Genomic DNA, 23,015 nt, shown 5'->3' on the forward strand with positions numbered 1-23,015 from the left:
GGTCTTGGAACTTCCTGTCTGCCTCCTGTTCGTCCTTGGCTGTCGTTGAGCGATTTCGCTGCTGTTAGCGCCAGATTCCTGTGGTAAGGGCTGGTTTAGGGGGTGTTGAGCAAGGGTGGCATCATTCAAGGGTCCGGCAAGGCTGACCGCACCGCAACGGAACCCAGGAACCAGCGCCTGTGCCTCCACCATCTGTGCGCGCGTCCGCGATCCTTCGGTCAGCACCACATGTCAGTCGTGTTCGCAGGAACACAATTAGAACAGCAGGAACTTCCACGGCCAAGTTAGGCGACAAGAGTACGGGCATCAATGGTCTGTGTATACTGAGAACCTGAATTGCCGCCCTTTGGCGCGTTCGCATGCTGAATGTCCGTCCCTGACTGGTTCTGTTTAGGGCTCCAGGCGGTAGCCCATGAGTGAGCCGGGTCTGCCGTTCTGGCCCACCAAACGACGCCGAGCCAAGCCACACAGCCTCCCGTCGACAGACCTAGGAGTGAGCATAGGCTTGCAAACAGCCCTTGCACGTGGGAACGCTGTTAGGCGCAGTCGTAGGCTCATGTGGCCGAAGTTGGCGAACTGGGTGCGGCAGTTTTCAGAATTATTTCATCAGGTAGGGCGGACTACGTCGAAGGCGTACCAGGCAGATAAAGACGTCACTGCTTATTCCAAGGAATGCAATCCAATGACGAGTTACGAGCTGCGACATGCAGCTGTGACACACTGAACGCCGCTTTGTCACGAACCACACATCACACAGACCTCCGCCCACGACTTACACATGACAAAGATCTGGCTGACTCGCAAAGCGGATCGGATCGATCGATCCGACCGCTCTATCAGGCCTTCCCGGCCATGGTCCAGCATTCCTGAGGAGAGAGGTGCTGGATTAGGGCAGGGGTTTGGGAAGTGGGAGTGAGAGATGCAAGTGATTCGACACGGGGATTGCGGTGAGTAGATAACAGGCTTTGAGCCAAGGGGAGGCGGCGTTGTCTGTGCCGCGGCGTGTGGGGAGCCGGCGGCAATGGCATTGGAGAGAAAAGTCCACGTCAATAATAAGGAAAAGGGCGTAAATGCAGACCAATCGGGGGATCGGACGGTCGTCTGTGGGGGAAGGGTTGAGCGGAGGGTCCGCTTGGAGGGGGGGCAACGTCAGAGGGTGAGGATGCGGTGCCTGGCCTGAGAGCTGAGAGCAGTCAGCGTCCACATCCTGGTTATGACGCGACGGGTGCCGGCCAGGCAGGCAGGACTCACACACCCAGGAGCGTGGCATTGCACACCCACACGCCCGCACACCCGCACGCACTCCCCGCCCAGTGTCCATCCACTCCGGTCACTTCCTCCGCCTGCCCCTCCCTCGATCCTCCGGCTTAATCCTACCCCCAGTTCACACCACCTCCAGCCTGCACCCCCCTGCCGCCCCCCGGATCATTTATAAGCACCCCATTCCGCTTCCTCTCTTCCTCTTTCTCCATCACTCTCACCCTCTCTCTTCACTTCTCCTACCCCTCCTCCAAAACTAGCAATCATGGTCAACGTTGGTATCAACGGTTTCGGTGAGTAGCCCTATCCCTTCGCGGACGCCATCAACCCGAGCCTTCCTCGTCGATGTGGCTCGGCTATATGTCGCTTCACGTTCACATGGACTTTTTCGGCCTCGGAGCTCGACATGGTGCTAACAACGTCCTAGGTCGTATCGGACGTATCGTCCTCCGCAACGCCATCGAGCACGGTGACCTCGATGTCGTCTCGATCAACGACCCCTTCATCGACCTCGACTACATGGTCTACATGTTCAAGTACGACTCGACCCACGGCCGCTTCAAGGGCACCGTCGAGGCCAAGGACGGCAAGCTCGTCATCAACGGCAAGGCCATCGCCGTCCACGGCGAGCGTGACCCCGCCAACATCCCCTGGGGCAAGGACGGCGCCGAGTACATCGTCGAGTCCACCGGTGTCTTCACCACCGAGGAGAAGGCCTCTGCTCACCTGAAGGGCGGTGCCAAGAAGGTCATCATCTCGGCCCCCTCTGCCGACGCCCCCATGTTCGTCTGCGGTGTCAACCTTGAGGCCTACAAGCCCGAGTACAAGGTCATCTCCAACGCTTCGTGCACCACCAACTGTCTCGCTCCCCTCGCCAAGGTCGTCCACGACAAGTACACCATCATTGAGGGTCTCATGACCACCGTCCACGCTACCACTGCCACCCAGAAGACCGTCGACGGTCCTTCGCACAAGGACTGGCGTGGAGGCCGTGGCGCTTCCGCCAACATCATCCCCTCGTCGACTGGTGCCGCCAAGGCCGTCGGCAAGGTCATCCCCTCGCTCAACGGCAAGCTCACCGGCATGTCCTTCCGTATCCCCACCTCGGACGTCTCCGTTGTCGACCTCGTCGTCCGCCTCGAGAAGGGCGCTTCGTACGACGAGCTCAAGCAGACCATCAAGACTGCTTCCGAGTCCAAGGAGCTCAAGGGCATCCTCGGCTACACCGACGAGGAGGTCGTCTCCACTGACTTCCTTGGCTCGACCGAGTCGTCCATCTTCGACGCCAAGGCCGGTATCTCGCTTAACCCCAACTTCGTTAAGCTCATCTCCTGGTGTGAGTACTCTGTCCTAGCGCCGTCGCCGTCGTGGATCCAGCCGGATCCGGGATAGGCCACGCTCACCATCCATCCTCCACCCTCCACCACCGCCACCACCCTCCACCACCACCACCACCGCTCATCCACCCATCCACCACTTCTCTTCTTCTTTTCTTCATCTCTTCTTCTCTTTCCATGGCCCCATGGCCCCGCGCGCGCGCGTCCCCGCTCACTAAGCAGACGATAACGAGTACGGATACTCGCGCCGTGTTTGCGACCTCATCTCGTACGTCGCCAAGGTCGACAAGTCGGCTTGAATCGCGGACCCCAACGCGCCCGCTCCTAGGTTGTAGTTAGTCCACGAAAACTTAAAATGCAGCAGGTTTAGATGTTAAAGGAGTGCAGGGCCGGGGCTTAACATGCGCGCGAGCGCGCCGAGGAGCTGACGAGCAAAGTAGAAGGCAGGCTTGGATGTCCGCGCTCATGACGACGACACCAGGCGTCGCCGAGATGGCCTCGGAGCTGATGATTGACCGGTTCGTCCTCGACATGACTGACAGGTCTGTCTCGCTCGCTATCAGCCCCAGAACGCGGCGTCTGGGGTCCCGATGGCGTTCGGATCGACTAGGCAGTGGCTTCACCGACGGGCGGCTCGGGTGGACTAGGACGGGGGTCATAACCGGGGGTGCCGGGGCATGCATGGGGGAGGGCGCCGCCGACGTACGGGCTGGCGGTGCACCGTGGGCACCGCGGGCGGGCGACGGAAGTGCTCCGGGGGTTGCGGAGTGGTCGAATGGTAGAGTGAGTGCAGCACTTGCAGAGTGCGGGGCAGCGGGAGGCATCGGCGATGATCGGAATATCGCAAACTCGGGTAAGTGCCTGAAATCATGATAACTAGCAAGTACTAGAAGTGCTGCCGCTGCCATGCTGCCCCTCTCCCTTCCCTATCGTGCGTGCCGTACCTGGCTGGCCAGATGCTTGGTTTGTCTGTCGGCAGAACGGAAGTGCAGCCAGCCTCCCAACCTCCTGAGTACCCAGACATGACCCGGCCCTGCGCTTCATTGCGGGCACGGATAATGCAACATGGAAGCTCGAGTTCCGGATCCCCGGTACACTGGCGTTCTGGCGTGCTCACGACTTCCGGCGCGCCAGCACCCGGTGTACCCGCGACCCGCGACCGTGATCGGTGAGCCCGAGCCAGCGAACCATACCGTGTATGGGCTGGGCACTCGGGTGGTTGACCCGACCCACTCACTCGCGTCGCTGGCTTGCGCCCAGCGAGCCCAGCGGTTGGTGCGGTTAGTACGGCTACTAAGCAGGGCGCTCGTGCAGGGCGTGCATGGTGGAGGCTCGGAGGGACGGAGCATCCATCGTGCGTCGCGGCTACGTCACGTTGGTGCTGTGAGGGTGTGGTCGGTTGACGGAGGGCCCGGAGGATCCGTGGCATCCCGGCAGCGCGGCAGCGTGGTAGCCTGAAACGGCGCTCCGATAACAGTGTCGCTGGCAATTAAGCGCGGTCAATCGAAACTCTGACCACGGGAAGCAATCTAAGCGAGGCGTTGTGCCGACGATGTGCCGATCGTGTAATACTCGGAATAACGTCAGATTCAGCTGGTGGACAAGGTAACAATCAGTTGCCGTGTGTGTCACTTGGCGCCCTTGACCCTGCCACTCTCGGCTACTTCGGTCCGCAAGCAAAAGGGAATCGCACGGAGCAAGCTATGCACGCTTGACGCGCATCCAAAAACGAGAGAATGCCCGGGATCGAACCGGGGACCTACGGATGGTTGCAAATTGCAATCCGCCGCTTCTACCGCTGAGCCACATCCTCTACGTGAATTGCGCCCTCTGCGTGTCTTAAGTACTGGCACCTGCGCCCATCTCCGCGTTTGATCGACTTTTTATTTGTGGGTCAGATCCGATGTCGAGCACCGCGTTAGGGCAAACGGCGTTTACAAGCGGGCAGTCTCGCTCACTCGCTCATGTGAATGGCTTGGGCTCTGGGACCGTCGCTCCTGCTTCCTGTCGTCTCGTGTAGGCCGTTTGGAGCGGGCGCGGTCTGGAGGCATCAAAGTGGCAGATGAAGTGGTACAAGTCTTCATGTTAACCTTTCAGGAGCGCAAGCTCTTTCTGAGACGGTCACAGCATATCAGCGTGTCAATAGCGAAGCTGCATCTATGTGGCCCAAAGCTTGCTGAATGACGCTCGTTCACATGCCATGTGACATGAAAGTCGAAGAAGGAGTCCATTGTTACCTTCCTCCTGCAACGGTGGTACCGAGCCCGGAGAAATTGATGCAGAAAGCCAGATTGATCTCTAACGTCCAGCTCGCTTTCTAGGTGCCAGACGGTTCCCCATGCGGCTACGACAGGGGTTTGCGCGGCAGCAGCATCACGACCCATTTTCCCGGCTGGATCTAGGACCCGAAGCAGCGAGGGAAGACCTGACACCGGCGCGGACAGGAACACGCAAGAACCTGCGTTCTGCACTTTCAGCTGCCTACGTTAGTTCGGTGAAGAATGACGTGAGGGAGACGAGCTTCCAGGTAGATCGGAGTGGAGAAAGATTGGGTGAATCGGGTTCGCGGGCACCGAAACAAATCCAGTTGTAATGATGCGAAGGTAGACGCAACATAAACGCATGCTGGGATAGCGAGATTTGCGCCCGCGTCAGCTGAGAATGTGCAGGGAAGTGAAGGTAAGGAAGGTTTTAGTCCATACGAACCCGAGACGTCGGCCGCAAAGGGGCGCTGTAAGGATAACACCCAGGCAACAACCTCAAGCGAGAATTGATAGCTGTATACGTCAACACCAGGCCTCAGGAATGCCTAAACGCGATACATAACGATCCAACTACTGCTTGTACTCCTTCGCCAATCGCCTCTTCGCTCTGTCAATAAGATATTGCATGTACACAAAGTGCACCCTCTCGATCGCCCGTCCAACAGCGTCGACAGTGAGGTCCGGCGTCTCAGCGCCACCGAACGCAATCTCGACATCGTCCCCCTGACCTCTCTTGGCGGAGAGGAGTTGCGCGCCTCCCTTGCCGGGTTTGTCAGCTTGCCACCAGACCATAGTGCTATCGGGCGTGCGAGCGAGGACGGGCCACATGCCATGTCCATAGGAGGCGGGGAGGGTCGCAGTGCCCTGGCTCGTGTATCCGGGCAGGGGGGCGGGCTCAAGGTGGAAGCGCTGGCAGAGGTCGCCGAGGAAACGCAGGGTCCAGTTCTGGTAGAAGGCGTTGACAAACGCCTCGCGCGCGTTGACGTCACGGGGGATGCGGACGTGCGTCGCGACCTCGTTCGGGTGGCCGACAATCTTGGGCCATGGCGCATCTGCCGGGCCGTCGCGCAGTGGGTATGTCTTCTTCAGCCGGATGACGTCGATGAGGGGAATGGCCGATGCGGCGGCGGCGCCGAGGGCGGCAGTGCGAGCTGTAATCATGTTGCCGATGTTGATAGCTCTGAGCCGGCCGGATAGTAGATATAGCGCTGCAACGAGTCCCTCGGCCATCGGCGGTGGGCTCGGGGATTGCCGGTAGGCCGAGGTAGACGACCGCAGATGCGTGACCTGGTTGCACAGGTCCAGGCACACAGAACAGAGGTTTACCCGCGCGATGCACTGAACGCCATTTCGAAGTAGCGATCAGGCGGTCGGATGCAAGGAAAGAGCGATGGCATGCGTCCGCTTGGCATGCCGGATCGGTGACTGACGGGACCGAGATATGCGATCTCGCGCGGGGTCCCCATCCTCGCAAGCGAGGTGACGGAATGTTTGACCATATCCCAGATCCAAGATCGCATCTGAATCCTGGCGAGCTTACCAGACCGACTGCTATCCCAGTCAGGGTCGAGAAGATAAGATAGAACCTTGCATCGCCAGAAGCTACCATACCTTAAGAGTTACTTCAGAACGGGCACACCGGCCTCCTCCGCAGCTTGCGTTCCGCTCTCACCTCCATACTTGCGGAGAGCGTCCTCCTCCTCGTCCAGCTTGTGCGTCGAGTCGACAAACACTCCCTCGTCCTCCATCGCCAGCTGTACCTGCCTGTGATTGCGCGGGCGGATAACCTTAAGATCATACAAACGCAGCGCGCAAATGACCATGATGCTCGTGATCCAGAGGGCGAGACATACCGGCCAGCCGTGCTTGTAGTGCGGCGCCTGACTCGCAGGGAAGATCAGGACGTTTGACCAACTGTTGATCGCGTAGTACATCGTGATCGCGAAGGAGATGGTGAGTGCACGCTGCTCAGCGTCGATCGGGAGCATATCGGACACCCAGGCCCAGAGAGGCGGGCCGTGCGACTGGCAGATGTACAGGATAAAGTCTGGCGTCAGCTGAGGACCATGAGGTTCACTCACAGGCATAGTACTTGGCACCGATGGGGACGTTCCAAACCGTCATGATGATGCAGCTGGGAATACCGATGAGACAGATCGCGATGAGGACGACCCAACGCGTTTTGAAATAGTCACTCGCAAGGGCAATCGCCCAAATGCCTGCCATCTGCATAGCATATCCGCCCATGGGGATAGCGTTCAGCTGCGAGATACCCCAAACAGGCGATCCGTCGGGGTTCTTGAGACTCTTGAGCCAGAGCTGGAAGTAGTTGATGCCCGAGACACCGATGAGCATGCCAACGTAAATGTAGATGATCATGTACAGCGCGGGGTTTTTGATTGTGCGCCAGAACGCCTTGGCGTTGATCGGGTTGATGTCGACACGGCGGAAGCGCTCGAGACGCATCTGAGCGATTTGCTTGTCCTCCGCCGTGAGCCAGAAGGCGAGCGGGTTTGGCTTCTCAGGGAAGTCCGGGATCATGAGCGGACCGATCAGAGCCAGGCAGATTGTCATGATGCAATTGATGATGAACGTCCACTGCCAGCCCGCGATGCCGTGCTTGCCCTCGAGGCTCTCGTGGATAGCCGTCTGTAAAGCGCCCGAAAGCATGGAGCCGACGGCCTGGCACGAATGGTAGAAGCCGATGCGCTTGGCCATCTCAAGAGGCGTGTACCACGCCACTTTGCTGTCAGCTTCCTCCAGCAGCCACACTCACTTAGCAGCGTAACCGTTCCAGGGTACGACGAGGATTCGGCGACTCCGATAAGAGCACGCAGACCGTAGATCGGAGAAGCCGTCTTGCAAGCGGCGATGCAGCCGGTGAAGATGCCCCATAGCAGCTCGAGGCCTGGGAGCCACAGCGACGGCCGGAAGTATGTGATGAAGATCTGCGAGGGGATCAAGAAGATGCAGTCTGCCGTTAGCGTAAGACCATGAAATTCTCAGCTTACATCCGACATTGAACCAGGTGGCAAAGTAGTTGAGCTCGTTGCCATGGAAGTTGAGCGCCTCGCTCATCCCACTGACATAGGCCGTGTTGATGTTGGTCTGGTCGAGGTACTTGATGACCTGCGAGAGACAGCCATACGTGAGAAGGAAGATGTCGAGCTTGAGCAGGAACCTGCGCTCCGCTGCGCTCTTCTTGACCTCGAGCCCCTTGCCCTGCGGGTCGAGCTGAGCCTGAAGCTGCGCTTGCGGGTCAACGGACACGACGTCGACATCGACGGTCTCGTCAAATCTCTTGCTCCCCCAGCGCATTGTGAGTCTGAGTAATGAATGCGGGAAAGACGGTCACGCGAGTGCATCCTTTGCCGCTTTATAGCATTGTGGAGTGAGTGGGCATGGTTTGCCGCTCGCCCGCCCTTGTGGTGCGATAAAGTTATACGCTAAACGCAGAAAAAGGATCGACTCGGTATCTCCCGGCAAGTTCCAGGACCCAGGAGGAGCCCAGAAATGCTAAAACTGGCCTGTGAAGGGATACGGCTTCTTGGTTCATCAGCTGTTCTTGGGCGCTGTGCATCAGGTGCGAAGACTGGGAACAGGGTGGGCCCACATGCTGTCGTTAAACCCGGCCCGGCTTGTCCGGCAGATTTAGGGCAATGTTGCCCGCTGTCCGACATTGCGGTGTCCTAGGTTTTCGAGCAATGCTTTGTCGTGCATGCACCGGAGATGGAGCGGACGGGAGAGGACTACGTATCTGTGAGATAACGCAACTAGCATAGAACGAGCATGCTTATCGGTCGTTGCAATCTGGACAGGGTGCATGTGACTGCGGATGGACGGACCGAGGGACCGACGCGCTGGGTCATCTTCCAGACGTCGGTTGCCTTACACGCTTCAGCAGAGAAGCGCTTCGTACCAATGATGCAACAATATGATACATACATTACCACTCCTCTTCGCTGACAACAGCCTTCCACCCCTCCGGGTCGCTCTCCCAGTCGTCGTCGCCCTCCCCAATCTCTATGATGCCTTCAATGTTCTCTTCGTCGTCTCCAACAACGCCTTCGCCTGACACGTACACATCCTGACCCTTGTTCAGAGCTCTCAGAGCGGTGGCCGCCGCCGATGTCGGATCCAGGAGAGCCCGCACGCGAAGGTCAGCCAACCTCTCGCCCTTGCGCATAGCCGGCGACCTGAGGCTGAGGGAAGCCAGTGATCGCGTCTCGGCGAGTCCGTCGTCATCGTCGTCCCAGGGTCCGTCGTCTTCAGCTTCCTCGTCTTCGTCATCCACTTGTGACAAGCCAGGGTGGTCTCCAAACTCGTCGTCACTCCAAGGCCCGCGGACAGTTGGACGTCGAGTCCCCGTGATCTTGACGACACGCCTATCAGATTCTGGGTCCCACTCGTCTTCCTCTCCCAGAACGACGACGCGACCTCGAGCACGAGTGGACCTGGGGGATGCTGTTTGGGTACCGTGCGCATGCCCCGGGGAAGATTCGGGTTGAGGCGCAGGGTCGGAATCGTCGGCAGGAGCAGAAACGCCTGGCGTTGGGCTCTCCAAGTCTCTGTCCGGTGGGGCAGGGGATGGCGACGGCCGGCGGGGTGTCGGCCTTGTAGAAACTGCGGCAACGGTCCTAGCTTTCTGGAAGATCGGCAGCAGGTCTCTCGGCTTTGATGTCGCATCGTCCAGAAGGCTAAAGGCTGCACCCTTGATCGGAGTCTCTCCAATTTCATCGTCATCGTCGTCGTCACCAGCATCGGGACCCGCACCGTTCTCCTTGTCCTCTGCAGCAGAAGCAGCCTTCCTACCCTCCCCGCGTCTCTTACGGACACGGAAAGGCGAGTCGTCCATCTCCCCGGCCAACCGCTTGCGAGCTTTCGTTCGTGGCGTCTCATCCCTTTCACGCGTCTTCTTGAGTGAGTTCGCCTCCAAGACCTCACGAAGCCGACGTGGGGATCCGGCGTGAATGAACTGGGACTCGGTATCGATCTTCACGCTGAAAGGTGATGCTGCAGGTAGTGGCGCTTTCTGAGGGGTCCGGAAAGGGTTCGGGTCCTGGACAGGGCCAGTGTATCCAGACTTCTGTCGCTTGTGGTCTCTTCCTGGTGTCACGGGAGCCGCTGCACGCTTCGACGGTCCTGCATCGGCGTTGCCGAATAATCGACGCGGAGTCGGTGTGGTGGGACTAAGATGGAGAGCGGAGTTGGTACGTGACTTGCTAGGAGTCGCAAAGTCGTTCGCCGGCGCGGGCTTATCGACGGCATCAGTACAGCGTTTGGGCTTGGACTTGGTGACTTCTCTGCTGGACGCCGTCCCTTTTGAGAGCTTCCGATACATGGAATATAGCTCGGCTGCTCGTTAGATAGCCGCAATAACATTTCACTTACCGATGTCGGTGGGATCCCTCTTTACATCTTCCTTGGTCGGCTCACGTGCATGTTCTGCACGAAATGCCCTCTCCCATGACTTGACTTTGGCTTTGACTGTTGCGAGGTCCATGCCAGCTGGCTGGGTTAGTTGCAAGGGGTGTGAGCGTTGATTTGTTGTTGATGCAACCGACATTGCGCGTTCACGCGCGTCGCGCGTTTCCCTTTCAGGCACCGGTGCTCGTTGCGTTAGGCCTACTGTGCGGGGATTGAGTTGTCGCGAATTAGGCGTGCGGAGCCAAAAGTTCGAGCCGGTCTCACTTCTCGCGGTAGGTTCATTTCGGCATGCTCAATGACCTTTGACATCACAGTCACACCTCTCGAACACCAGAGGGCCCCCGACGAGCCTGATTATCGGCCTGCTACAGAGCAGTAACTTTTCCTCGATCGGTCTACCTCAGCGCCTGGACCGTCCGCCATGTCGCTCCGCTTCGCCTCTCGTACCCTCGCTTCGGCAAGCCGTCTCCCGGCTCGTTCCGCCGCCGCGCCGGTCGTTCGCTGCATGTCGTCTTCGCCCGTGATGTACAAGAAGGCCGAGGAGCCCATCTCCTCTGCTCCTGTTGTCATGCAGGGCAAGCCGCAGTTCCCGGTGTACGTTGACCCCTTCAACCCGCCGAAGCCCGACGAGGCCCCGAGGGAGTACTCGGAGGGCACGAAGAACGTCGTCAAGGGCCTCGCCCGTGCGATGGGCTACAACAGCCAGGCGACGACAGCGATTCGTGAGACAAGGAATATGATGAAGGAGATTGTCGACGCTGTCGACAGGGACCGGGATTTCTGGTACAATGGTGAGTGATTTCTTCGGAACGGCTTCGGGCATTTTCGTGAGCCGAGGGCACGAAACAGGCAGAGAAGTCTCTGAGACGTGCGCCTCCCCATCTGAGCATCGCTGACATCAGCTTGCAAGCTGCCCCCGACTTACCAGTCATTCTTCCAGCTCCACCTGCTCTACGTCCTGCTTCTGGTGACCCGCCTGCGTGCCATCCGCACCAACCCTGACGCTCCCGTCGATGTCGAGAAGGACGGACCTGCGATGGGATCCCCTATCCAGCTCCGAAAGCCTGCGCACGAGAGCTATCCGACCGAGCTCCTGTCGCACTTCTTCGACCTCGCCGAGTCGCAGATGCGCCTCGTTCTTGGCCGCACGGAGCGCGAGCGTGTCGTGCGCAAGTATATGGAGGAGATGGGCGAGCAGTGGAAGGGCGCCGGAACGGGCCTGGACTACGTCCTTGGTCTCGGTATCTCGGAGGACCCGGCCGATCAGGCTCGCGCCGACTCGGAGCTCGCGAGCTGGGTCTGGCGCAACCTCTTTGCCAGCCGGGGCGTGACGCCGCCCAGCCCGGCCGTTGAGCCGACCGTTAACGAGCTCGAGTTCATCGAGCAGCTCGAGTCCGTCGTCCACTTCGTCAGGAGAGAACTTCACAGGCTGTCGCAGATCTCGGACGAGGACGTCATGGCTGGTAAGGTTGGCGAGTGGGACAGGGTTGAGAAGGCGTAGGCAATTGTATTTTCATCATAGGCAATCATGCATCAACTGGCATCTCTCCGTATATCGGCACATCAAACAGGAGGCGGGTAGGACTCGCTGAAGCTGATGGAGATAAGAGGCCGAACGAGGAAAGTCACAGGATCGCGAGCCTCTCCAACTCGATCACAGACCGTTCGGCGCGTCTACGGTGATAATGGCGGTCTCGCAGTTATACATAACGCTCACGATGACTCCCTTGTCCTTGACATTCTTCAGCTCTGCCACAAGAGCTCGGAGATTCCATAAGTTGTCGACTTCGATCCCACGGCTATGCGGTCCAGGCGCTCCAGGAGACACATTGTATGTTGCGATATACCCTTTGAGCTCGTTCGGGTTTGCTTGAGGCGGGTCGTCGGGTGGCCCAGTGGATTCAGAACTGGCTATCAGCTCACGAGCTCCTGCATGAACTCACCATCTTCCACTCTTGGGTTGGTCGAACAGTTGCGGGTTTTTGTAGCACTCGTCCAATGTCTCTCGATCACTTGGTTGAGATAAGGGTCGACCTGCCTTGTCCTCATTTGCCATCATCTTCAACGTATGACTTCCGAACATACCCCGGAAATCGTCGATAACGATTGTCGCCCAATCGGTGGACATTGCCAGGGATTGCACCATGGTGTCTTCCATTATATAGTCTTCCAGAGCCTCAATGACGGCGTCGATCAGCTCCTCGCCTACGTCTGGGCCAGGGCCGTGTGCGATCTGGCGTGCACCCGGGGCATCGTCGTCGAGGTTCCAGGTGATGATCTGTCCTTGGACGTCACGGCGTTTGAGGAGGGTGGCGGTGGTCTCGCTGATCGACATCTTGGGTACGATGGTGAAAAAAGAGGGAGCATGCACCCCGCTTGCATGTCCATGGACTGTTGAGGATAGTATGGAAGTCCATACCAGGCTGGGTTGTCAGGAACGAGACCGATGTGGGGTTGCACATGGGACGCTTCGTCAACCTTACGTGGATCACGGGGAAGCCTTCACAAGCTCCTGCAACGCACTTTGATAGTGTTCATAGTGGCTACAGACCGTTCGGCGCGTCAACAGCGATTACGGCGGTATCACCGTTGAACATCGCGCTGACAACGACGCCGTTATCCTTCACTCGCTTGAGCTCTCGTACGAAACCTCTGAGATCATGGGTGCTCCCGCATTCGAAGCCCTGGTTGTGGGGTTTGGGGGCACTTGGCGATACGTTGTACGTTGCGATGTACCTTTTCATCTGATGTGGATGTGGTGAGGGATGTTGTTCGGGCGACTTGCCACTGCCGGTCAGCACAGACATTTGAAGTTCGCAATCGCACTTACCGGTCACCGCCGTGGACCTGATTGAATGCATCCAGGTTCTTGCGGTACTCATCTAAGATCTCTCGATCTTTACCCTTGTACGTGACATAGCCTTGTTTCTCCTCGAAAGCCATCTGCGCGAGGGTTCCGCTCCCGTCAATGCCCCGCTCGTCGTTGATTGTGATGGTCGCAGTATCGGCTGACATTGCGACAGAGTTCACAAACGTGTCATCCTTGATGTATCCTTCCAACTCTCTGATAACAGCATCGACGAGTGTCTCGCCCTCGTGCGCCAGGGTCGCAGCTTGTGATGAACCAGGGGCATCGAAGGCGAGGTTCCAAGTGAATATTTGCTCGTGAGCCTCACCGCGCTTGAGCAATACCTCTGTGGGCTCGCTGAACGGCATGTTCGAGATGGTTAGGGGAACAGAAATAGGTGCATCCTCCTTGTGAAGTGCTCGTCGTAACCGTGTTGTCAGGCATGTCAGGAACGTGACCGACGGAGGTCGCACATGGTGACATTACCGTCAACCTTACGTGTATCCCCGACTGGCTGCCGTTCACGACACTACATCCCAGTAACTACAAACCATTCGGCGCGTCTACAGTGATCACAGCAGTCTGCTTGTTATATGTAGCGCTGACGACAACACCTATGTCCTTCACCCTTTTTAGCTCCGCCACGAAGCCCATGAGCAGGTCCCCCACTACTGAGCCTCTACTATGCGGACCTGGCGCCTTAGGCGACACGTTAAAGGTCGCAACATATTTTGTCCATCCTTCGGGAGACGAGTACGGGCTCGCGTGAGCAGAGCTGCCCATAAGTTGTTGCCTGTGTGTCACCACCTACGATTTACCGCTCTTCGCCTGAATGAACATCTCTGGATTCGCGTAGCACTTGTCGAGTATCTCACGGTTCCTTCCCGTATATGTGTGATGGCCGTCCTTCTCCGTTTGAGCCATGTGCGAGAGAGTCACGCTGCCATTCAGGCCCCGGGGGTCGTCTATAACGACATCGGCCCAGTCCGCCGTCATTGCGACGGAGCAGACAACGGTGTCGTCCACGATGAACTTCTCCAGGTCCTCTATCAGCCCGTCTATAAGACGAGACCTCGCCAAGTGGGCCGACTGTTGCGGGCCTGGAGCATCGCAGTCCACATTTCTCGTTATGGTTTGTTGGTGGTCGTCGCGGCGCTTAAGGAGGACCTCTGTCACTTCGTCATCGGACATTCTATAAGTGAGATATTCGATGGTGAGTAGCTGCAAACGAACGTTGGTACATGTCCTCGTCAACATAAAGCGGGTACAGCGTCACTGTCACGCGTAAGGTACAGTCAGCTGTTAGCTTCAAACCCACTCCGTAAAGGACGTCGCCAGGGGTCGCCAGAGCGATGACCGAGCGGACGATTCGTTACTTCGAGTGGCCTGTGAACTTCTGTACCTAGTCTGATACGGTTCAGCCAACTGGGTCAGCCAAGAATGCTGTCGAGCTGCCCAAGCATGTCTTCGAGATGACCTGGTGAAAGTAGTTGCTTCATGGCCAGGTGAGAGGTGAAAGGGAGATGTTGCTAAGTGAGGGTGTCAAATAGGTTCCGCCTGAAAAGTCCAAACGAGATCGTCTTCTCGACATTGAGTGCCGAGAACGCAAGTGCAGCCTCTACTCCTTAAAAGCAATCCACGCACCATGTCCGCCATCGCCCGCCCCCTGTTTTCGCTGCGACCGCGCCTCACCTCCGCCCTCGCCTTCGCCCCGGCGGCCGTTGCCGTCGGCGGCTTCCCTGTCCTCGGCCGCCTTGCTGCCGGTGTCATGGGCGGTCTGTCGTCCCTTCTCGAGCTCCTTCCCCCGATCGTCCTCGCTGTCCCCAAGCGCAAGGTTACGCACTCCAGGAAAAGCATGCGAAGTGCTAACAAGCACCCGAAGAACAAGACCAGTGAGTTTGGAAACTCCCGGAGCTGTGTACGCGACGTTTGCTAGAGCATACGACGTAGTGTCGTGTGATCTTTCAAGTTGCAAAAGACTGTCTTCTTTCACAAATCGCTGCCAGGCTACGAAGGGGATGGGGAGTCATCACTCTGTCCATTGAAGAGGAGTCGTAGCACAGCTACGTACTCAGTCAGATCTCGTAGCTGACAGCAGACTTCTCCCACTGCGAGGCGTGCGGCACCGTCAAGCTCGCGCACAACATGTGCCCCAACTGTTACTCGCAGATCACCCGACGATGGAAGCAGGAGGCTCGTGAGCCCCTGAACAACAAGAACCTGTAGACGGAAGTCCGAACGGCGAACGGACGATTAGAGGAACCCACCTAGCATTATACCATCTCTGCATTACTGCTCACATTTTCCCGAATTTCCAGGTGGGCAGAGTTCTGCCTGACCTCATCAGTGCAGGTGATCGTGGTTCGATCGTGCCGCTCAAGTGCATGATTATGTGTGCATCGTAGTACAACCGAAAAGAATCTAACAACTTATGCTCCAGGAGGCTTGGGGCTTCTGCTCATCTGACTAGAAACACTAGGACTTCTGGCGAACGCGTTCGGCTGCTGGTCAGCTTACTCTTCGGCTTAGGTTAGAGAACTTACTGTTCCGACCTGTAATTGTGCGACGCCCATCTGCGGCGTGCCCTGCTGACTGGCTGCGGCAGCCAACGCTTGTGCCTGGGCTTGCGCCTGAGCCTGCGCCGCCTGCTGGGCAGCCTGGACGGCCTGCTGCTGCTGAACAGCCTGTGCGGCGGCGGCTTGCTGCGCCGCCTGTTGGGCCTGCGCATTGCGGATCATCTGCAGGTGGACGGCGCGAATGTTCTCCGGCGTCGGCTGCTGGCCTTGAGCGGTGAGAGTGGCGATGATCTGCTGGAATTGCTGCTGCTGAGCAGGCGTCATCTGGTTCGGCAGCGAGGGGGATGCCTGTGGTGGCCTCATCTGCTGCTGCATCTGCATCGGCACGCCAGAGGCCACGCGGCCCATGGCAGCGGCCTGCGCAGCCTGCGCTTGCTGGACGGCTTGAGCCTGAGCCTGCGCCTGTGCAGCCTGCTGGGCGGCTTGAGCAGCCTGCAGCTGAGCCTGGGCCTGGGTGAGCTGCTGCTGTTGCTGCTGAGCCTGAACCTGCTGAGGCGAAGCATGGACAACAGGCGAGGCGTTACCACCGACCGTGCCATTCGCCACCTCCGAGTTGGCGGAGGCATACGGGGAGGCGAGGGTCGCGGGCTGCGGCTGCGGCGTGCTCTGAACGCTTGCTCGAGCAGCAGCCTGAGCATGTGCTTGCGCCTGAGCCTGAGCCTGAGCCTGCGCCTGGGCTTGCGCTTGAGCCTGAGCTTGCGCTTGCTGGACAGCCTGCGCCTGAGCCTGCTGCTGACGTTGCGCTGCTGCAGCCTGCTGAGCCTGCAGAAGCTGAATTTGCTGCTGCTGCGTGAGGGCAACCTGCGGCGGCCGCGTGCCGTTCTGAGTCGGTGTCGCACCGTTAATCTGACCAGCGCGTCCGTTGACAGCGGTGGCAGCGGCAACAGCATTAAGAATTTGCTGTTGGCTAGGCGCCATGTTGATCGGCTGACCGTTAGGTCCGATACGAGGCGTGTTCGCAGCGACGTTTGGAGTGGCGGCGGCTCCAGGGACAGCGGCCGCAGGCGGTCGAGCCTGGCCCTGTTGCTGCTGCAATAGCTGACCTTGCTGCTGCTGTTGCAGAAGTGCAGCCTGTTGCTGTCGCAGCTGCTGCTGGCGATGCTGTTCGGCGAGGAGGCGACGCTGCTGCTGTGCCTCGTGAATGCGAAGATCACGCTGGTACTTGGCCTCGACTAGTTCGAAGGGTGTCGGAGGTTGACCGTTGGGGTTGGCGATCGTTGAGTGGCTCTCATGCACTGTGATCTCGCGAGGCTCCTGGTCCTTCAGGTTCTCCTTGCCCTTGTTGTCACGCCGACGAGAGAGCCTACGAATGGCGTCGTAGAGCGCCTGATGACGGATCGCCTTCTTGGTCGAGCCCTCGTAGCGTTGCATCTTTGCAGCTCGAGCTTCCCGCTTGGACAGTCCGGGAGGAGGCGGCGGCTCCATCGGCTGAGCTGGGGGCGCGGCGCCGTTGGCAGCCGGCGTACCGGCTGCGGGAGTGGCAGATCCAGGCGTGGCCTTGGTGGCTCCAGGAGTTGCGGCCGCTGTGGCAGCGCCGGAAGCGGCGGCTGAAGCTGGCGCTGTAGCAGCTCCGACAGCGCCGGCCGCCCCCGTCGCCGCGGGAGTCTCTGCGGGCTTCGGCTGGTTCTTCGCGGGCCCCCAAGTTGTGTTCCAGCGATCGTAGCAATCATAGGCCGTCCTGCGGTCCGAGGGAATCGTGACGCGCTCAGAGTTGAAAGCGTCCGCGATCAGCTGCCAGTTGTAGGGGTACGTAGTGACCAGACGCAGCAGGATCTTGTCCTCTTCCGGCGCCCACGTCGGTTCAGGTCGCGTGTTCTCAGGTTTAGGCTGAGGGTTGTAGGGCTGCAAGTTGAGAGGCCGAACGCCGCGGCCACTGAAGAAAGTAGAGATGGAAGTGACCACTTCCGGCGCAATGTCCGCCGCTCCCTTCGCGTCCTCGTACCAAGGTCCCTCACGCAGGTCCCAGTCTCCGTCCTTGTCGAAGTGATTCTTTGCCGGCTGCAGATGAGAAACGAAGACAGGTCGAACATCCAGCAGGCGAGTGGTGTGGGCCATACGAGTGTGGCTCTCGTCGCTTCGCTTGTGAATCTTCGTATCCTCAGCTGAAGGCGGCTGCGGTCCACCGTAGAGAGCGAGGTCGGGGAAGAGCTCCTGTAGAGATGGCGGGTCTTCTTCAACGGGCGGCGAAGCAGGGCCCTCCTTCTTGGCGGCGAGTGACGGGAGAGTAGAGAGATCGGCCGTGGGCGCTTCGGCGGGCATATAGAGGAGTGGTCGGCGAGCTGTCGCAAGCTCTTCTACGGTTGAGAAGCGCTTGCTGAGGACGAGGCCATTGGGCAGAACGGTACCCTCAACGTCGGGCTTCTCCTCAGCCTTGTCGGCGGGCGTCTCGTTGGCTGCATTGGCGATGTCTTCAAGACCGAAGCCCTCGTCCTCACCCTCAGCGTCAGCCTCCCCGTCGGCATCGGCCTCGCCATCGGCGTCCTCTTCTCCGTCCGCATCGACTTCGCCATCGGCATCGGCTTCACCGTCCGCATCCTCCTCTCCGTCCGCGTCCTCTTCACCCTCAGCGTCTTTCGATCCGGAGTCATCGTCCGCCTCGATCTTAACGTGGGGCTCGTCCTCCTTCGCTTCCGCCTTCTCCTTGTTCTCAATGTCATCGAGCACGTCGGCACCAGACGGGTCGATGCGGTCAGCCTCAGCTTCCGCCTCGGCCATCTCTGCGTCCTCCTGCCCGACGAGCATCTCCACGTCGTCCTCCGCGGTCTTATCCGCTTCTAAGGGTGCTGGTCGTCCGGGAACAGGATCGTTCCTCGCTGAACCCCAGCCTCGCCCTCCCACCATGAGCTCGGCCTTCTCTTCGGGGGAGGCGAGGTGCCACTCAACAATTTGGTATGCAATCTCACGGGCGACGACCCGCTTCCATCGCAGCTCTTCTGAGAAGTCGACTTGCATCCATTCCTGCGTCGTCAGTAACGGATCGAGCTGTGAGACATACCATCTCGTCCAGCAACCAGTCCCAGTGAGACTTGGGGACCGGCGGCCCACGGTGCTTCTTGGGCTGTCTCAGACTCCAGCGGCCACTAGCCTTCTTCGCCTCTATCCTCTCCATGGTACGAATAAGACGAAGCTCAGCCTGTGCGACTCTCCAATCCGAGGTAAGTACACACTTGGGCGATCGTGACACTCCGTTGCTGAGCGGGTTGAGGTTGTACATGAGACTGAGCTTGAACGAGTCGATCCGCCCCGAGTCGCCCTTGTTGCCTTTGCGATGACGGTGGACACCGGGAGGGAAGGCCGGGAGCCGAGGGATCTGAGAGGCGTAGTCGTTCTCCAGAGGCATCAGCACCTTCATGGTCTGGTTCGGCTGAGGTTCCTCTGCGGGGCTGTAGTTGTCCACTGGCTCCCACGGCGGGACGTCAAGCGAACCGTCCAAAGCCCCTGGTGTCCGACGCGGCAGAATGTCGTTCAACGAAACAGTCGCCTGCGGTGGTGGCTTCGGTGACGACGGTCGAGATGAGCGAGTCTGCCTCGGTGACGAGACGTTCAGTGCCGGTGTGCCCACTCGTGAGCTTGATCGGCTGCTCCTGGTCGAAACACCAACGTTTGCAGATACTTCAGGCACCGGCGCAGGCTCAACGGGCGCTTCGTCCGGGAAAGCGATGACACCCTTCGGCGGTGATGGAGGCGGCACTGATGGGAGCGAGAGTGATGCTATCCGGGACGGTCCAGCCTCGAGCCTATACTCGTCCTTCCATCCATCGAACGCCTCTGCAACCCCGGGCTCAAGCACCTCCTCCATGTTGTCCATGTCTGGGAGGTCTGATCCCTCGTCCCGTTTCCGCTTCAGCATCCCGTACAGAGATCTCAGTGCTTTGCCGTGCTCGTCCACCGTGTCCCTTGATTAATGTCAGCCACCAGATCGGCCAAACAACCGAAGCGTCACTCACGCTACCAACTTCTCCTTTGACGACAAGACATCGTGTACAGCTCCGGACAGCTGATAAGTCTGCAAGTGTTAGTCGACGTGCACCCCACTCGAGGATCTCAGAAGCAAATTGCACCGCATGAGACTGAAACCCCGAAAACGGTAGGGACAGAACGCACCTCGACGCCTCCGTCCATCACGGGCGATCGGCGGCCTCTTTCACCGCAGTTTTTTCGCGCAGGTCGTAGTAGTCGAGCGTCTCCCGTTGATGCTGGCGTAACTGGGTGTGCTGGAGGGCGGATGCACGCGGAATACGGCGCGGTCGACGGCGTTGCGGCGGTGAGCTGAGTGGATGGCAAACACAAGTGTGCGCCGGCGCTTAAAAACGGAGGCAGTTTGGCCACGTGGAGTAATCAAGTTGGAGACCCCGCGTTGCTGATCCCTTCCTCTCGATGAACAAAAGACGATGCGATGGCGACAAGAAAGGAAGACTCTTTGTCTTTCCTCAACCCCCCTTCATCTCTCAACTGCACAGTTCACAAAGCGTCAGTGAACGACTCAAAAATGGCGACGAACGGGACCACGCGCGTCTCTGGGCCCATCTCCGGCGAGCAGCTCGCCGAGATCCGAGCACGTATCATCGCCTCGAACTCGGACTCGGGCGTGTCCTCAGGTCAGACCACGCCTGCGCGGACAGCTGCGCAGTCGGGTCTTCACATGCCAAAGTCTGGTCACTACGAAGCCAAGGAGACCATCCCGAACACACCGCTCGCCGCTTCGGTCATTTCCGTCGCCCTCGGAGCCGCTGCCGGAATAGCTGCGACGTGCGCCTTCCAGCCCCTTCTGCGCTGGCTCGGCGAGGCCAACTGGACGTGGGCCCGTCCGCAACTCGGCATCTACCTGACAGCTTGGGCGACTTTCCACATTCTTGAGTTCTGGACGACCGCAGGCTGGAACTTCCAGAAGCTGTCCGTGGATGGTGAGTATCGATGTGTAGCTGGGACGACGAAGGACAGCTGACCTCCAGCCTTCCTCCTGAACAATACGAATGAGTACCACATTGCGCATCTGGTCGGTCTCGCCGAGTACTTCCTCTCGTCCTACTTCTGGCCGGCAAAGTTCAACTCTGTCGTCGCCTCGCCATGGGTTTTGGGTCTCAGTGAGCTGCAGTGTCACTTCTATCGTTAACTCTCCACAGTCGTCGGCCTTCTTGTCGCTGGACAGTCGTTCCGATCACTCGCCATGGTCCACGCGAACAAGAGCTTTTCGCACATTGTCAAGACCGTCAAGCTCGAGGACCACACTCTCATCACGCATGGAGTCTACTCGTGAGCTTCGTACAGCCAGTGTTCTGAGCTAACTTAGTCTTGTGAGGCACCCATCCTACGTAGGGTTCTTCTACTGGGCCGTCGCGACGCAGCTCCTTCTCTCCAACATTGTGAGCACAATCGGCTTCATTGTCGTCCTCGGCCGCTTCTTCCGCTCGCGCATTAGGGACGAGGAGATCCACCTAACCCGCTTCTTTGGCAGGGAGTACGTCGACTACAAAGCACGAGTCGGCTCTGGGCTGCCCTTCCTCGGTGTCTGATTCTTCTCTACTATTCTTGGATCTCTAAAGATGACATGCATAATGTGTAAAAATTGCAGAAAATGCGTGTAACACTCGTTAACGCTTGCCGGCGCGCTTCTTGGGCGGCGGCGCCTCGTCCTCGCTCTCATCGTCGCTCTCCTCCTCATCCGACACGTCGCCGGCGGCAACGTCCTCGTCCCAGTTATCGAGATCCTCGTCCTCGTCGGCGGCGCGGTCCTCGTAGTCGAACTCGTCGTCGTCCTCCTCATCCTTCTCCTCGGCGAAGCGTGCCCGCCGCCTCTGGAGGGCCGCCTCGGGGTCCTCGTCGGATCCATAGTCGCTGAGGCCGTCGACGTCGGGCTCGCTCTCGTCGTCCTCCTCGTCCTCCTCGGCCTTGCCGCCCTTCCTGGCGGCCTTCTCGGCCTTCTTGCGCGCGACATTCGCGGCCTGCTCGGCCTTGCGCTTCTCCTTGAGCTTCTTGCGCTCGTCGTGCGCGCGCTGCAGCTTGGACTCCTGCTCCTTCGTCCTCGTCTCGATGGCGTGGTAGACGGTCTGGCCCTCGCCGCGCTTCGAGCCCACGAGACCCTCGACAATCTTGACGAGCTTGAGCTCCAGTCGCGGCCCCGTCTCGACGAGACGCACAGCCTTCCGCTCGCCCTTCTTGTTCCCCCGCCCGACGTAGTCCTCGGGCAGCTCGACTGCGTTCGTGTCGCTCTCAGCCTCGGACGCCTCGCTCTCCGACATCGAGTCGTACCCGTCCGTGCTCGCTGAGCCCGCGCGGTCAGCCCGGCGAAGGAGGTAGTCGGCAATGTCGTCCTGGTTCGCGAGGTCGGGTGCACGCTTCGAGCCCGGGTTCAGCAGCTTGCGCACACGGCGCGAAACGCCTTGCGGGCGCACCGTGATCGTGAAGTGGCGCATGGAGATCAGGACCCGTGCTGTGGTTGTACGAGATGAGCAGCACTCGTCGGAACGTCGGAAGCGCGCTCTTCTCGACCTGGATCGGCGGGAACAGGCCCTGGAACATCGTGCTCATCAGCTTGAGCTGGGGCATGGGCTGGCCGTCGGCAGGCTGCTGGAAGCCGTTCAGGACGAGCAGGGGCGGGTTGCGGTACTCGCCACCGGGCGACTTGCCGCCGAGGTTGCGCATGACGTGAGCAGCGTTGACAATGTCCCTGGAGAGGTTAGCTGCGATCACAGAAGAGTTAGCTTGTACTCACTTCATCAGACTGTAGCGCAGCACACGGAACGTCAGTGTCGGTCCCTGGGGAAGACGGGCGACACGGAGGTGGACGTTGGCGGCGTCGGTGAGAGTGAACGCCATCAGGTGCGTCACACCAAGCGTCGGGGCAATCGTAAGGTAGTCACGGAGCCTGGCACCGGGACGCTCCTTCAGTCTCGTTGCCGTGTTCGGCTCCATGACCTTTCGCACGTCTCGCACTAGCGCTCCTACTGATTTCGTTACATTGCCGGACTGTTGTTAGCTATGCGAGCGCTGGCCAGCTGGCGGTCAACGTACCTTGATGACGAACGACTTGGGGACCTTGTCAGCCTCCTCTCCCGGCTGGGGACCCTTGAGGTGGGTGCGGTTTTTTCTTCTGCGCTTGCCCATACTGCTGTGTCGACGATGTGGACGGGGTTGTAGTTGTCGCTCGTAAACAGCAGCGGTGAACGCAATCCTGCGGCCAAGCGCGATCTTGAACTTTTGGTATCAGAAATTGCCACCGGGGCACACGTAATAAAATTCCGTCATTCCGTCATGGATTGTTGTGTTCGGTTCCGCCGGGCCGCCGGAGACCGCCCCGTTGTCT

The 23,015-nt window shown here is 59.2% G+C and overlaps 11 protein-coding genes and 1 non-coding gene across 12 annotated transcripts; 4 read left to right on the plus strand and 8 right to left on the minus strand.

Moving 5' to 3' along the window:
- Positions 1–1,525: 1,525 nt before the first annotated feature.
- A1Q1_04479 (glyceraldehyde-3-phosphate dehydrogenase) lies at positions 1,526–2,652 on the plus strand (the record flags this gene model as incomplete). The annotated part of the gene is made up of 2 exons (XM_014322845.1): positions 1,526–1,553; positions 1,688–2,652. The coding sequence occupies 2 exons, from the start codon at positions 1,526–1,528 to the stop codon at positions 2,650–2,652; spliced, it is 993 nt and encodes a 330-aa protein (XP_014178320.1).
- Positions 2,653–4,328: 1,676 nt separating this feature from the next.
- A1Q1_t509 lies at positions 4,329–4,410 on the minus strand. The gene has a single exon. It is a non-coding gene; the product is annotated as a tRNA-Cys (tRNA).
- A 1,021-nt stretch (positions 4,411–5,431) lies between these two features.
- On the minus strand, positions 5,432–6,795 carry A1Q1_04480 (uncharacterized protein; the record flags this gene model as incomplete). Its single annotated transcript, XM_014322846.1, has 4 exons — positions 5,432–6,148; positions 6,292–6,412; positions 6,485–6,648; positions 6,715–6,795. 4 exons carry the CDS (start codon positions 6,793–6,795, stop codon positions 5,432–5,434), a joined length of 1,083 nt encoding a protein of 360 aa, XP_014178321.1.
- Positions 6,796–6,829: 34 nt separating this feature from the next.
- On the minus strand, positions 6,830–8,179 carry A1Q1_04481 (uncharacterized protein; the record flags this gene model as incomplete). The annotated part of the gene is made up of 4 exons (XM_014322847.1): positions 6,830–6,885; positions 6,943–7,607; positions 7,664–7,769; positions 7,873–8,179. The coding sequence occupies 4 exons, from the start codon at positions 8,177–8,179 to the stop codon at positions 6,830–6,832; spliced, it is 1,134 nt and encodes a 377-aa protein (XP_014178322.1).
- Positions 8,180–8,807: 628 nt separating this feature from the next.
- Positions 8,808–10,364, minus strand: A1Q1_04482 (uncharacterized protein; the record flags this gene model as incomplete). Its single annotated transcript, XM_014322848.1, has 2 exons — positions 8,808–10,180; positions 10,253–10,364. The coding sequence occupies 2 exons, from the start codon at positions 10,362–10,364 to the stop codon at positions 8,808–8,810; spliced, it is 1,485 nt and encodes a 494-aa protein (XP_014178323.1).
- A 345-nt stretch (positions 10,365–10,709) lies between these two features.
- Positions 10,710–11,789, plus strand: A1Q1_04483 (uncharacterized protein; the record flags this gene model as incomplete). The annotated part of the gene is made up of 2 exons (XM_014322849.1): positions 10,710–11,079; positions 11,191–11,789. The coding sequence occupies 2 exons, from the start codon at positions 10,710–10,712 to the stop codon at positions 11,787–11,789; spliced, it is 969 nt and encodes a 322-aa protein (XP_014178324.1).
- Positions 11,790–11,942: 153 nt separating this feature from the next.
- On the minus strand, positions 11,943–12,623 carry A1Q1_04484 (uncharacterized protein; the record flags this gene model as incomplete). Its single annotated transcript, XM_014322850.1, has 2 exons — positions 11,943–12,195; positions 12,280–12,623. 2 exons carry the CDS (start codon positions 12,621–12,623, stop codon positions 11,943–11,945), a joined length of 597 nt encoding a protein of 198 aa, XP_014178325.1.
- A 208-nt stretch (positions 12,624–12,831) lies between these two features.
- Positions 12,832–13,504, minus strand: A1Q1_04485 (uncharacterized protein; the record flags this gene model as incomplete). Its single annotated transcript, XM_014322851.1, has 2 exons — positions 12,832–13,075; positions 13,119–13,504. 2 exons carry the CDS (start codon positions 13,502–13,504, stop codon positions 12,832–12,834), a joined length of 630 nt encoding a protein of 209 aa, XP_014178326.1.
- Positions 13,505–14,781: 1,277 nt separating this feature from the next.
- On the plus strand, positions 14,782–15,086 carry A1Q1_04486 (uncharacterized protein; the record flags this gene model as incomplete). The annotated part of the gene is made up of 2 exons (XM_014322852.1): positions 14,782–15,028; positions 15,073–15,086. 2 exons carry the CDS (start codon positions 14,782–14,784, stop codon positions 15,084–15,086), a joined length of 261 nt encoding a protein of 86 aa, XP_014178327.1.
- Positions 15,087–15,661: 575 nt separating this feature from the next.
- Positions 15,662–19,834, minus strand: A1Q1_04487 (chromatin modification-related protein; the record flags this gene model as incomplete). Its single annotated transcript, XM_014322853.1, has 4 exons — positions 15,662–18,670; positions 18,708–19,608; positions 19,660–19,718; positions 19,817–19,834. 4 exons carry the CDS (start codon positions 19,832–19,834, stop codon positions 15,662–15,664), a joined length of 3,987 nt encoding a protein of 1,328 aa, XP_014178328.1.
- A 367-nt stretch (positions 19,835–20,201) lies between these two features.
- Positions 20,202–21,225, plus strand: A1Q1_04488 (protein-S-isoprenylcysteine O-methyltransferase; the record flags this gene model as incomplete). The annotated part of the gene is made up of 4 exons (XM_014322854.1): positions 20,202–20,616; positions 20,665–20,790; positions 20,836–20,965; positions 21,012–21,225. 4 exons carry the CDS (start codon positions 20,202–20,204, stop codon positions 21,223–21,225), a joined length of 885 nt encoding a protein of 294 aa, XP_014178329.1.
- Positions 21,226–21,303: 78 nt separating this feature from the next.
- A1Q1_04489 (rRNA binding protein) lies at positions 21,304–22,816 on the minus strand (the record flags this gene model as incomplete). The annotated part of the gene is made up of 4 exons (XM_014322855.1): positions 21,304–21,974; positions 22,105–22,379; positions 22,425–22,678; positions 22,724–22,816. The coding sequence occupies 4 exons, from the start codon at positions 22,814–22,816 to the stop codon at positions 21,304–21,306; spliced, it is 1,293 nt and encodes a 430-aa protein (XP_014178330.1).
- Between the last annotated feature and the right edge of the window lie 199 nt (positions 22,817–23,015).

The sequence above is a fragment of the Trichosporon asahii genome (assembly GCF_000293215.1).
Source record: "Trichosporon asahii var. asahii CBS 2479 unplaced genomic scaffold scaffold00070, whole genome shotgun sequence".
Lineage (NCBI taxonomy): Eukaryota > Fungi > Basidiomycota > Tremellomycetes > Trichosporonales > Trichosporonaceae > Trichosporon > Trichosporon asahii.